This window comes from Centruroides vittatus, unplaced genomic scaffold (assembly GCF_030686945.1).
Source record: "Centruroides vittatus isolate TY-2023 unplaced genomic scaffold, ASM3068694v2 contig_436, whole genome shotgun sequence".
In the NCBI taxonomy this organism is placed as follows: Eukaryota; Metazoa; Arthropoda; class Arachnida; order Scorpiones; family Buthidae; genus Centruroides; species Centruroides vittatus.
Genome location: NW_027122237.1, coordinates 1,595,065 through 1,610,110, shown reverse-complemented (window position 1 = coordinate 1,610,110; position 15,046 = coordinate 1,595,065). Strand labels below are relative to the sequence as shown.

General features: G+C 31.1%; 1 protein-coding gene across 3 annotated transcripts in view; it reads right to left on the bottom strand.

Moving 5' to 3' along the window:
• Positions 1-2,010: 2,010 nt before the first annotated feature.
• The window catches only part of Hrs (Hepatocyte growth factor regulated tyrosine kinase substrate), a 98,440-nt gene continuing 85,404 nt past the window's right edge, over positions 2,011-15,046 (bottom strand). For 2 of the 3 annotated variants that reach the window (XM_067272319.1, XM_067272317.1), the window contains 5 exons: positions 14,729-14,914; positions 7,726-7,933; positions 7,470-7,642; positions 6,403-6,739; positions 2,012-2,623 (listed from right to left, as the gene is read on the bottom strand). In XM_067272319.1, coding sequence (XP_067128420.1) covers positions 2,274-2,623; positions 6,403-6,739; positions 7,470-7,642; positions 7,726-7,933; positions 14,729-14,914 — 1,254 coding nt within the window. In that variant the 3' untranslated portion in view covers positions 2,012-2,273. Of the gene's footprint in view, positions 2,624-6,402; positions 6,740-7,469; positions 7,643-7,725; positions 7,934-14,728; positions 14,915-15,046 lie in introns of all 3 variants that reach the window. The other variant, XM_067272318.1, reaches the window with a different exon arrangement.

The window sequence follows — 15,046 nt, the reverse complement described above, 5'->3', positions numbered from 1 at the left end:
CATATTGTACAACAACAACTTTTCACATGCATGTGCAGATGTTGTAAGGTTCTAAGATGAGATTTGATTGTCTCTCTTCACTTTGGACCCACTTTAATAATGCAGGCTCTAGTAGTGCAGATGCAAAGTCATGGCAATAGGGTATATCCTATGACAAAGTGTGGAAAGTACTGAGAAAATGGTTCATCGTCTGTATAAGAGCAGGTGATTACCACTGACAGAAACTTGACTGACATTTGTATTGCCTTTTATTTCCTTGCCAGAATGAAAGTGGATGTGTCATGGACATTAAATATGCCTCACAACGATCGCCGAAACGATCAGGCTATAATATGGCTATAATCAAATAATTAATATAAATAAATTTGCTATTAGAGGTGGATGTTAGGCACCATCTCTTTTCTAAATTAATAATTTTAATTTTAATAATTTAATAAATAATTTAGAACATTTGGAAGAAAAGAACTGACCTGGGGCTTTTCTTCCAGAATGTTCTAAATTATTTATTAAATTATTAAAATTAAAATTATTAATTTAGAAAAGAGATGGTGCCTAACGTCCACCTCTAATAGCAAATTTATTTATATTAATTATTTGATTATAGCCCGATCATTTAGGCAATCGTCGGTTGATTATAATTACTCATTGGGCTTCGGGATGTGTATTATATGTATATGTTACTGTGAAAGACCGAAATCTGGCAAACGTCAGCATTCACACAGTTGTTTCGTGTACGTACGAAATATTTGTTAAATATCATTATCTCTCATTTACGCCGACAAATGTCGACATTCAGCATGCACCGACGTGAACGTTGAAGAAAAATATTGTTCCTAGCATTTAGTCGTGGAACACTTCTTTTTACAATTACAGCATGTACAGCTTGCCTTTCACTTCTCAAATTAGTTGCAGATGCTTCTCTCGGGAACATTTTTACCTAACATTAATAAAACCAGATATTTGGTCTTTTGTATATGTCGACATTCTCTAATTTTGATATTTCACGGTGACATATAGATGCCTCACACAACAAAGATCTTCAAACTGTAGCATTTGGGCCATAGAAAATCCTCATTTTCCAGAAGATTCCATTGATTTGCCTACAATTAATCTGATATGGAGTCATACCCGTATTTATCCTTGGACTATTCTTCAAAAGAAGTTAGTCTTAATGGGCTTGTGACATGCTCTATAAGCTATTTAGGAATTAATAGCAAATAACTACATGCTGGATATTCACATTGTAATTTGCTATTAATAAAAATTTTTGTTATCGATTATTCTTTCTTGCTAATACTATTTTGATCACTGAAAGTGAGATATAGTTTTAGTTAGAACATGTTCTGAATAGTTAGTTACTAAATTAAATTTTAACAGTTACAGCCTGAATGAATAATAATTTTACCAAGATAGAAAGCTGAAGGAGTTCATTAAGATATTAATAAGTTGTTATTAAGTGCAAAAATCACTACAAAAAAGTCAAAACTTTAACCATGATATATATGCACCTTTATTTGAATTCAAATTTTAATCTCTTGAACAATACATTAAGAACAGAACAATTTTATTTTATTTTTTTAATTTTAATTAGTATTTTAGTAAATTTTAATATTCTTATTTACAATTTTTACATAATAAAACACATTGTTAAGTAATAAAAAAAACTGAAAATTGATTTTCTTTTTGTGGAAGTTTCTTTAAAATTATCCCTTAAAACAACTAATTTCTACAGCTAATTTTAAAATAAACATGAATTATTGATACGCTATTAATTTGTAATTTCTCAAACTATCACGAGTGTAAATAGGATATTGTAACTTCTTCCACATGACTTCTAGTTATCTAAATGTTCTCAAAATATTCACACACTCCACAATACAATTATTTGAAAAATTTACCGTTTTGCACTATCTTCAACGTGTATAACATTTTATTTACTTTAAACAGGATTTAACTTTTATACACGCTGTTTCTTAACAGTTTATAACATAAATGATTATTATTTTATCATAATCCTTAAAATTAATAAGATATTTAGAATAATTTTAAAGATATGAAAAAGTTTTCCATTTATTGATGATAATTATAAATCAAGGTTAAATAGCATAAAATCAGATTAAAGCAATAATATACATGTATATATTTTACTAGGCTACTTTCTTTGATATTAAAAGGATTATAGAAATTCAGAAATTTACAAATACCATTAGAATATATATTTCAAATTTTGTGAGAACTAAATGTAAAAATTAAATTTGACTATGGACGACAAATTAGTCAAACGAGATTAGTGCACCCTCTGACGAATTTTGGGAATCTGCAGAAGGTTGAGGGGGTTGAGGTGGAGGAGGCTGCTGTTCCGATCTGCCAGGAGGGGACATGGGTGGATTGGTTGGAGACACAATCTGGTGCCCGGGCACTGCATTTGGTCCTGGCTGAGTCACCTGCTGGGGCAGAATTGCCCTTGGTGCAGAATCGATTGGACCCCGGGGCGGATTCATGACTCCCGGGGGAACGGACGGAATCGGACCGGGGCCCGGAGGAGCGGCAGCAGTGGTTGCAGTTCCTGGAACGGGAGGATACTGACCCATTTGGGGAAATTGAGGATGACCACTTGGAATACCTGTATAAATAAATTTGATTATAATAATAAAGTAGCTACAATTATTTTTTTAGTTATTATTGCAATTTTTAATTTTATAATCATGTATAGTGAAGACTTTGCAATAATATATTGGGATACTTTACCACTACCATTAATAGTCAAATTTTAAGTAATTTGGAACTAGAGTTAGGTGTTAGGCACCATCTCTTATTAAATTTAATAATTATAATTAAATTAATATTTACTAAATAATTTAGAATATTCCGGATGAAAAGATTCAGTCCAGAGTAGGACTAACACACAAGTCCTGCTTCTCAGTCTGATCCTTCATCTAGACCAGTGATTCTCAAACTTTTTCGATCCACCGTCCCCTTTGTCTATAAAGTTATACCCAACGCCTCCTAACCCATTTTCTCTTGTGTGAGAAAAAATTGGAAACATTCTTAGGAAAACTTTTCTATGAATCTCACACTTTGTGCCCTTATCGTACATTGTTCTCAACATCTGGAAACCATTAAATGCAATGTTTTCTCTTATCCGTTTAACAGAGAAAAGGGAACGGCTGTCAGTGACCCCAACTTTTGCCTTTGGTCACCGTTCGGTACCCTGCTTCCAGTGCCCCCCTAGATTTACTCACCTCCCACAAGGGGACGTTATCGCCCACTTTGGGAAATGCTGATCTAGACATTTAATTTTAGATACCATAAGTAACCATATGGACGGTTACATTTAAAATTAAATATGTCTGGAGGTGAAGTGTCAGAGGTCTGGGTAGCATTACTGGCAATGCATCTGCATGATAAGCAGGAGTTGTGGATTTGAGTCCCACTTTAAGCTTATTCTTTTCTTCTAGAAAATTCTAAATTATTTAGTAATTATTAAATTTAATAAGAAATGGTGCCTAATGCTTAACTCTAGTTCCAAATTATCACTACTATTAATAGTTAAATTTTAAGTGAAGCAGCCCGATTCATTACGGCAATCATTTGGCTTATTATTAAAAACACTGGGCTTCAAGATGTTTATAGAATATGCAATAAATGAATAAAGAGAATTTAATTATTCCATAATAAAAATTGATAGTTCTGAGACTTCTTTAAGTTTCTCATTTTATATTTTAATTTTAACTATATTTCATAACTTTCTTCTAGAAGTTATTTTATAGAAATTTAATTAAATAAGTGAATAAGAGTTAATAGTATATTTGTATAATTTTAGGAGTTGACAAGCTTTATTCCAAGTTTTCCTTTCAAGGAGTAAAAAAAAATTTCAGGAAATTTAACAATTTATTAACTCTCAGCAATACCATAATGTTGTTGCCTATTCTTTTGTCTATTGTAATATATAATCTAAAATACTGGAAGAATAGGCCTCAATTTATGCAATCCAAGAATTTAAACATTTTTGCCAAATTTCGGGAGAGTGAGCAACCCTATATACAATAGAGTCCTGATTAAACAAGAGCTGTTTAACCAAGGTTCTGCATTATCCAAAGTGAACTGTTCACTTAATATTCTTGAAAACATTTTAGTTAGGAACAAGTAGCTTCTTGATTTAAGTTTTGGTGTGTATTGGTAGATAAACCTATGATTACAATTAAATTTTATAAATCTTAAAAAATATTAAAGATTGTTGTGAGAATTCAACAACAAATTTTTAAAATTTCTAGAACCCTTTTGAATATTGTTCATTGTATGGCCAAAATTTGTAAGTCTACTATAATATGTTCTCATCTTTATTAACATAATATTTTTCCACAATTCACTTTGGATAATGGAATCTTGGTTAAACAGATCTTGTTTAATCAAGACTCTATGGTGTATTATACATACATATTAAACACATATTGTATCTATTAAAAAAATAAACGACTTCTAGAAGAAAGTTTTAATGACAATTTAACTATTTTGTGCATGCATGCTTGCATGTTGATAGATATGTACAGAATGATTCCTGGTGATACATGTCAAAATCATAGGTTTATGTTTTCATTAATAAATATAGATGTAAATGAATTGTATAATAAAATACTTTTAAAAAGTCATTATGTTCAACACATAATGACTTTTTTGTGTATATGTGTTTTTTGTGTATATTACTAACCTAAATATAAGGTATATGTTAAATTAGGAACTGGATTTGAGATGTATTATCATGTCACGAGTTTTTAATTTTTCTGAAATATCCTCGTTCCTCACCTGGAATGCATTTCCTTGGATAATTGGGAGTACTATATATATATTATATAAGTATATATAGAAAACTAACATTCTTCAGCTTGTTTTTTTTTTATAAAATAAAACAATTTTTTATGAATGACAATTTCTTATATCAGTTTAATTTAAAAACTACAAAAGCCAAGTTATGCAGGAGATTCCACTCAGTGTAATCAGGGTTTGGTTATCATCCTCACTAGCTTCCTATAAATAGGCATCCTTAGGCTTTCTTTTCACATCATCAGCTTCAATACATAGCTTAAAACATGCAATTGTTATCAATCTGAACTAGTGGTTAATGGTTAAAACAATAAATGTTTAATGTTTAATTTGTTCTCAATTTGTTCAATTATATTTTGGATGCATTATTATTAATAAAAATAAATCTTCAAGTCATACATTATTTAACTGTTTTAACTTGTCCTTTTAATGTCAGAATGAATAAAACAGAAGTCTACTTAATCAGTAGTCTTATTTATTTACTTTGCTTAATATTATCAATCAGTTATTGTTTCAGTCCAGGCAAGTCCCAATCAAAGTAATAATTTTTTTAACACAGAAGAATCCATATAACTTTGTTTAAATTTTGTGATCAATTAACATTCATTACTGTTTTCATTTTAATGTACACAAGAATTGAACAAAGGTATAAGATGTGCATTCTGCAATTCAGATCCACTATACTAACAAAAAAGTAGCTTTAAATAAACTTTTCCAGACCATAAACCATTTAAATATGTTAAATAAAAAAATTTCAACTTACAAAAAAATGTTAGCTAAAATATTACATAAAATAATCAGATCTTTAAATAAGAGATTGGAAATTTATTAAAATGAGAAATTGATATAGCTTGATTTTTAAATGATGTAAAAATATCAATTTATCACAAATGAATGTATCGTATCAACCAGGTTAAATATTAATAAACTGTTTGCCATCCAGCATGATTCCAGAATGCCAAAGTGCATAAAATTTGAAAACTCACATCATTCAGAAATGAATGTATTTGATTGTGTAATAAATTCATTCATATTTTCAGATAAATAGGAAAGAAATCGTTTTCATAAACATAGTGAAAAAACAAAATCCAATTTGTTCCTTGGTGCAAAAATTGATCAAACTGTATATAAATAACACTTCATTCACTCATAATTCATCCTCTTTATATAATATTTTAAGATAATGCTCATAAAAATGTATACACCATCAAAATCCAAACTAATTCATTTATATAAACCAAAACAAACATATATATCTATAAATAAACTCACTAATATATTAGTCAGCAAGTTTGTAGATTGATAATACAATCCAATGGTTAATACTGTATATTACAACCACTGTAGAATTATGTTTAGAATAAGCATTACGTATATTAATATAGTACAAATCTAAGCAACAAATGATGTTTTAATAAAAGTAATGCTTAATTATCGATAAGCTATGCTTATCCATAATTATGAGGAGCATAGTTTTGCTTTAAAACTTTACTAAAATTTGAAGAAATTAATTTATCATATTGCTCATATTATTATAGTTCAAGGAAATTCCAGGATTAAAAAAATTTATTATTTCGATACCTTGCATGTTAAAAGGCTGAGGTTGAAATTTTGCTTGGTTAGATGGCACCATAGCAGGATTTGACGGACCAAACGATCCAGGAACAAATGGAGGGTGTGCAGGAGAATTGCCACCGGCAGTCCCTGGAGGTGGCATTCGATAGTTGACGTTAGACGGAGGCGGCACATAAGATGGCTGCGGAGGAGGCGGAGGACCAGAATACACTACGGGCGGAAGTTTGGTTCCCTGCTGCATGACCTGGTACTGCTGTTTTTGTTGTTCTTGCCTTAACTGCATTTCACGTTCTTGTTCTTGCATTCGTTGTAGAGCTAACTGTCTTTGATATTGCAAATATTCCTTTAAAAGAAAAGTATTTTTTTTAGTAATTGCAAGGCCAATTTATAAGAACTGATTTCTAGTCTAAAATTATGCAAATTCAAGAAAATTTTTTACAACTGTAACTCATTTAAATTCTAAATAAATAATAATTGACAAGGGATTTCAAAATTATGATAATTATATTGAATCTTTGACAATAGTAGCTAAATTCTCAAAAAATCTTAAAATATATACCAAATTTCTGTGGCAAAAACTCATTTTCATTATTCCAAGAAAACATTAGACATAGCTATATAAATAAACTTTAGGTTAGGGTTTACAAGCAATTAAATAATTTATTATTATTATTATTCCTAATATTTAAATGAACAAAAGCACACTTCCCCTAATTTTACCAATTATTAATTTTCAAATAATATGTCAATTATAGCATAAATCAATTCCTAATACTTCAAAAATAAATTTATACTACTGTTATTTTTCCATTACATAAATATCCAAATTTCTTAGTTCTCTTTGTAAACTGAAAATATTGCCATCGAGTACTCATTAATTTTGAAAGTTTTAACATTGTTAATGGTTTTATGAAACAAAAACATTTTAAAATACATCTCTTCAGTTTTTTTCAACTCAAAAATAAAAAATCAAAGTTAAATTTTTTGCATTCTACATTCTTTAGGAATTTATAAATTCCTCAGAAGTTATTTTACTATAGCTATCAATGTTGATTTAGATCAGCACTACAAACCTGTTTCTTTTTTCGCATAATTTCTAATTTATGAGCCATTTGTATTTGACGTTGTCTTTCTGCTTCTTCGGCTTCCCTTCTGCGATGTTCTCTATGTTCTTCTCTAAGAGAATCTAAAGCTGCCCTTGCGTCACGAATCTGAGCCAATTTATCTTGAAGACCTTCATATTGTACTAAAGGAATAATTTAAATTCTGCTTTTTTAATACAATAATAAATAAATATGCATACTCAAATACATACTTTAATTCTCTTACCTCTTAAATCATCTTGTTCTTGTATATACTTTAGAAGTTGGGAATGCATATTAGTAATATTCATAAATAAAGACTGAACATAGGTATCATTTGCTAGAGGTCGGCCTCTACTAGAATTGCTTTTCATGCGATTGACAAATATTTCTAATGTGCTCCGAAGATTGAATAGAAATTCTTGCATTTTATCCATTTCACCATTTTGAAATTTCTGAAAACGATAAAATAAAAATCTTAATACAAAATATACGAATACTTCTAAACACTGTTCTAAATTTTCTAGTCTCTTTATATAAGCTTAGTGAATTCTAAATATATGAAATGGCCAACAGTAATATAGTTTTATTTATGAAATATTAATTTAATATATATTATATTATTATTATGAATCAATATTGATTCATAACACTATGCTGTTAATCATGAACAAAATTAAGGTCAACTATATAGTCAAAGAAGAATGGATATCCCCGAGTGAAATCTGCTACAATCCAAATTAAATGGATTTCAATGCTTCTTAATGTAAAAGATTAACTTGCATTATAAACCTACAGAAATGTAAGCATTTTACATTCAGAATGGCATAAATTCCAGAATTAAAACATCAAAATCAGAAAAAAACATTTTTTTCACAAGATACTAATACTTTTGTAGAAGGAAAAACAGTGACATCAACTTATATTAATTAAGGCAGCAGTGAAAATATAAAGCATAAAACCTAACTTAATTTTATGTTTGCATAAGCATAAAATTCCTGTTCATCAACCCACTATATTTTGCACAAATAAAGGAAATGTATTATTAAAATAAAAATTTACTTGCTTAATAAATAGTAAAAGCTGGCAAGGGCTCATGCTCAACTTAACCCAGCACTCAAACAAGAGATTAAGGGGGCTGAAAGTTGATAATTTTCAATTATACAACAATATAAAATTTAAACAACAACAAAAGCTCAAGAGAAATAATTTTGTTAAATTATGAGAAATTTCTCTACTTAAATATTATTTTTTACATTTAAACACTAAAATACATTAGCACAAAGTTAAATTGTGTATGGCAATATCTTACAAGATTTTATTAAAAACTAATTTTTATATTATTAATTATCATAAAAAGAAAAAAGGCTTAATTTTCAGAATAGAGATGAGATTTTAAAAATATTACAGATGCCAATAACCAGTAACATCTTCATTAAGTCCAACTCCACTCATGATATGACATGACCCACTACCTCCTCACTCCTGATCTTTAACCATAAAAATTTAATAGCATCAATGCATCATGTATTGAAATAATCCTGCAAAGTTCAAATTTTTTGGTTCATCCAATCCTGAGATATAATGAAAAATAGACACCGACACATACTACACACAATTTCGTTTTTTACATTTTTGACTCAAGTCTCAAAACACTGAGAAATGCAAAAAATGGGGAAGCAGTCAAAATTTGGCTGATCACACTTTGTTATATTCTATAACAGCTGGAAAAGTAAAAAACTAGAAATGATTACCAATACCAATCCAATACATCATGTTCTACTCACAACCATAGGACAACCATTTCTCATCCTTGAAATGAATACTTCTCCCATTTTTCAGCTTTATAAATTTCTACCACTTCCAGAGGCCTGATGTTATCCAATTGTCTGGCTAGTCTAATAATGATGGTGTTCTGTAGATTCACTTGTCCATTTGTCTCCAACAATGACATTCAAGGCAATGGCATGTTTCTTGTTGCTGATATTGTAATTATTTCCACTACCCTACTATATATAGAGCTGGCACTAGAGTTTATGCTGCCCAGGGCAAGACAAGCATTTGACATCACTTATTTCCCTACATAAAATGAAAAAAATTTGTTTTGAAATGCCATACCTCGATCTGTCAATCAACATTCAACTGATGCCATGTAATTTAAATAATAAGATGCCAGAAAATTTTGTATAAATTTATAAATATTTGTCCGTATGGTAGTGCCGACCCTAACTATATATAACCTATTACACAACGGAAGGATGTGGCCAACCAATTTCACTAACCAGGAACATATTCAATTCTCGCAACAGACCAAAGAATCCACTGGGACTGGGAGTACATCACTTCAATCACATACTCTACAAATATTAGTGGAACATATTTACAATATCAGCAACAAGACACACATCACAGTCTAACCATTTATGCCCTGGACAACATCCAAGCCAATCTACAGAACATTTCCATTAGGCTAGCCAAGCAATTGGATAACATTAGAGCTCTGTAAGCACTAGAACAGTGTTTCCCAAAGGGTGGTACGAGTACTCCCAGGGGTACGGGAAGAGTTTAGTGGGGATATGCACCACACCGCGCTTTGGCTGCGCCTGGTGCAACAAGCAGTTTACTTTTTTCGATTACAAACATAGAAAAATAATAAAAAACTTCGTTACTTGTTAGTGGTTTCACCTGGCACTGTGATTCTGCACATTCCTCCACCCTATGGCCCAGACAACAGTGTCATACAAAAACCTCTAGTATCTGCACATTGAACTGTTACAGCATACGCGTGTGTATTTTTAACTTTTGTGTGATTTTTCTAATAGGAAAGGTTTGTTATGCACTTTATTATTAATAAAAAGCTAAAAATGCCAAATAAAGCAATTTTTCTGTAGATAGTTACTACCACTAACAATTCTCAGCAGAGACTTACTTTTACAGTGCTTCTAGAAAGACGAAAATGAGACCTAAAGTCCATATCGCTATATCTAGGAATGATATTTTTCACATAGCCTTCTATTTTGGCTTTTTTCGATTTTTCAATTGCAGCAGCATATAGAAATGGAATATCCTCATTATCTTTGGTTTTTGATTTAAAAAACATCTCATAACCCCCCTCTACTCTCAAATACTATTTAACAGAACAGTCACAATCACCACTAGGGTTTCTCAAATGGGATCTCAGGATCCGGGAAACAGTTTACTTTTATCCCGGAATCCCGGGACAAGCAAAAGACCAGGAAATGAGAAACCCTACTCGTTGCAAGAATTCAAAATGTTGCCCCAAATGTCATATCCACACATTGTTGCATACACAGAGGTTTTGGCAACATGTAACATGCCCACTGATCTACAGGAAGTTCTGGATGAAAGCGTGAAAATCATTAATTACATTAAAGACCGTCCTTTGAATGCACGACTTTTTTCACAAATGTGTGAAGAAATGGGAAGTACTCACACTCGGCTTCTTTTTCATACCGATGTTCTTTGCCTATCTCGAGGGAAAATTCTAAACTGATTATTTGAACTTAGACATGAACTTCCAGTTTTTCTTAATGATAGATTTGAGCTGAGAAATTGTTTACATGACTGGAAATGGCTTTGTAAACTGGCATACTTAGCAGATATATTCTCTGTTTTAAATTGCCTCAACTTATTGTGTATCTGGTTTTAACAGAAAAAGTCCTGAAGTACCTCTTGTCTTTTCCAACTTCATATCTATGTGAAGTTGCTTTTTCAGCATTTGTAGACATTAAGTCGAAAAACAGGAACAGACTTTTGGATGCGGAACCGCATCTCTGATTAAAATTAACAACCAGGGAACCAAATTATGATGATCTGCCGTCTCAACAAACAATTTCATCCTTCTCATTGGTCCTAATAAATATTATTTATAATATAACTTTTATTTATATTTTATTATAAATAAATTTAATTTTTTGTTTATTATTATTTTGTTTATGTACTAAAAAAAGGAAAAAAAATAAATATATTTTGATTGTTATTAAAGTATTATGCAATGTTTTTTTGACGAGGGGTACTCGGCGTTACGAAAATTATAGAAGGGGTGCACAAATGTGGAAAGTTTGGGAAACACTGCACTAGAAGCTTATAAAGCTGAAAAACAGGGGAGAAATATTAATTTCAAGGATGAGAAACAGTTGTCCTACACATAATAGATATTGATTTAAAAACCACAATCCAATGCAACTGTAACAAAATTATTTGTAGAATATTCCCTAAGTGCTTTTGGAAATTTATATACTGCACTTAGTACATGTTATCAATTATTATTTTATGATAACAATTTCACATAACAAATTTAAACCTGTAAATGCATTCAGAAACAGAACATTTTAAAAAACACAATATTCTAAATGTAGCGATTGCAAATACAGTAGAGCATCGTTTATCTGACTTAATTGGGGACTGGGGTTGGTCGGATAACTGAAAAGTCGGATAACCGAAAAGTATGAAAAAATACATTATTAGTATAGAGTGTTAGGCCTGGTTTAAATACTGGCCTCCCTTCATGGTCGAGCCAGTGCTGCCAGCTAAAACATGCAAAAATTTAACAAAAATAATATTAAAGTAGCCAAGACATAGCCAAATATCGTAGCTCCACATCACTAGCGGACATTTGAATTTGCCGACCAGAACGCAATCGGTTAACCGATAAGTCGGTTAATCGGGGTCGGATAATCGATGCTCTACTGTATATTCAAAAAAAGCATTCCAATTCTAAAACCACCATTCACCCGAGAAAGACCCAGAGTGAGGATTGAAAATGCTAGTCTTGCTATGAGTGATGACTTACTGGCAATTTTATTTAAAAAGGTTCTGTAAAGTGTTTTAGTACTATAAACTGATAATATATCAGAATGTTCCAAATACTGTTTTACAGAGTGATACTCCAATCTCTTTTTAAATTCCTACTATTAGTTCACACTCTCCCTATATATATACGGAGAGTGTGAACAAGATATATATATATAGTTCAAATTTTCAATTGTTAATAAAATACTTTTTATTCATCCACTCAAGTTCAAATACATTTTATTAAACTTGTAGTGAATGGCACTTGATGTTACAGTTTTTTCAAATATTAATTAATTAATTTTAGTTTTATATGGGAGAAAAAATTTCTCTTGTACAAGATATTTAGCATATTTATATACATATTTATATTAATTGTAATTATTTAATAAAAAGTAACTAGAATAAAATTTCTTTGTTGACCTAAGTAGGAATTGACTTTAAAAAATTTTTTTTTTATATTACTTGTTTTTAATAATCCCTAAAAAAGAAAAAAAATATCAGAACATCAGCTTTTAAAACAGTATACTAGGAAAATTCTGATATGCCAATACATTGGTATGGTTATCATCTCTACACTAGCAAAACAAGAAAAGATCTGATATTGATTTATAAAATGAACCAATCCTATCTGATATATCAGGAACATTCTAATATACTAAGTATTGGTTTGGTATCAGTTACATCTCTAGTAAAAACTTTATTAAGCAAATTAAAAAATTATTATATTCTTTAAAATTATGAAAAATTAATTATGAAAGCTCTATGAGGGTTGTCCCGGAAGTACCCAACCTGACATATAGATGGTGGTAGTTGTCTGAAAAAATTACTGTTGTCGAAAGTGTCAACCTTATAAAGCTTAAGTTTGAAGTTTGAAGACGCTACGTTGTTTAGTATTTGTTTGACAGCCATCAATAGTGAACAATCCCAGTGAATTTGTAAACATGGAAAAAATTGGTCAGCATTATGTGATACAATACTTTCATTTGAAAGGTTTCAGTCCAACCAATATTAAAGCTGAGTTAGATTCTACTCTGGGGGAGTCTGCTCCCTCATTTACAACAATAAAATATTGGGTGGCAGAGTTTAAATGAGGCCGTACAAGCTGCCAAGATGAACATCGCAGTGGACGACCAAGTGAGGTGACCACGCCAGAAATGGTAAAAAAAATCCACAAAATGGTATTGGATGACTGTCGACTCAAAGTGCGAGAGCTAGCAGACACGGTAGGCATTTCAAAAAGTGCTGTACATCGCATTTTGACTGAAAATTTGGACATGAGAAAGCTGTGCGCAAGATGGGTGCTGCGTTTGCTCACAATTGAACAAAAACAACGTCGTGAGGATGTTTCAATCGAGTGTTTGGCGATGTTTCGCAACAACAAAGCCAAGTTTTTGCGTCGATTCATAACCATGGATGAAACATGGGTCCATCACTTTACACCTGAGATGAAAGAACAGTTGAAACAATGGAATGAAAGGGGAGAATCAGCTCCAAAGAAGGCGAAGACAGTTCCATCTGCTGGCAAGGTCATGGCGTCAGTTTTTTGGGATTCGCATGGGATAATTTTCATTGATTATCTTCAAAAAGGAAAAACAATCAATGGCGAGTATTATGCAAACTTATTGCTGCGCTTGAGTGATGAAATCAAGAAAAAATGGCCACATTTGGCAAAAAAGAAAGTGTTGTTTCATCAAGACAACGCACCGGTTCACACATCCATTATTGTGATGGCCAAAATCAATGAGTTAAGATTCGAATTGCTCCCTCACGCACCCTATTTGCCAGATTTAGCCTCCTCGGATTATTTTCTCTTTCCAAACTTGAAAAAGTACCTCGGTGGTAAAAGATTTGCCAACAATAAAGAGGTAGAGTCTGCGGTTGATGGCTATTTTGAGAAGCTCGACAGTTCTCACTATAAACAGGGTATCGAAGCTATTCAACATCGCTGGGAAAAGTGTATCGAGCTAAAACGAGACTATGTTGAAAAATAAAGATATGTTTTTCCAAATTTTTTCTGTCTTCTTTGTTAGGTCGGATACTACCCTTGTAAGTCATTCACTTCATCATGTACCTAATCGAATGAATTTTTTAAAAACTTTTATATAGTTTCCTCTATTATTATTATTATTTAAAAAAAGAAGTTTTTCTTTTATTTTATAAAAGATCTGCAAATGCTTGCCAATTACTCAATACCCACACTTTTCCCACAGCACCTAAATTTTCCAATTCAAAAATTTCTCCCATGTAACAACCTTGGAATGCACACGATGTATACTACATTTTACCTAGTACATTACAAAAACCAAAAAATAAAATGAAAAGCATAAAAATGTGATACAATATAATGCAATACAGTGTGTTATCACAATTATCCAATCGCAACTGAAATACTATTTTAAAAATTATTCTTCTCAATTTTATTTCCTTTTTCTTACCTCTGTTAATTTCTTGGGTGCTTGACTTGTTACAACTGTTGAAGGAGCACTAGGTACAGGACTTGTTCGAGTATGAGGAAGACCTTCTTGCTGTTTCTTTTCCCAGAAAGAACGGTTTAAATAATGAGCCAATTCAGATTCTGCAGCATTATTTGAAGACTCCTTAAGAGACTCATTACTAATTTCCTAGTTATACAATTATAATCTGTATTTAGTATATTAGCTTGTTTTCAGTTAATATTTTTACATACACAACATGGATACATATATTTGAATCAATAAAATTAATACAGATTGAGAAACCTTTATTTGAAATGC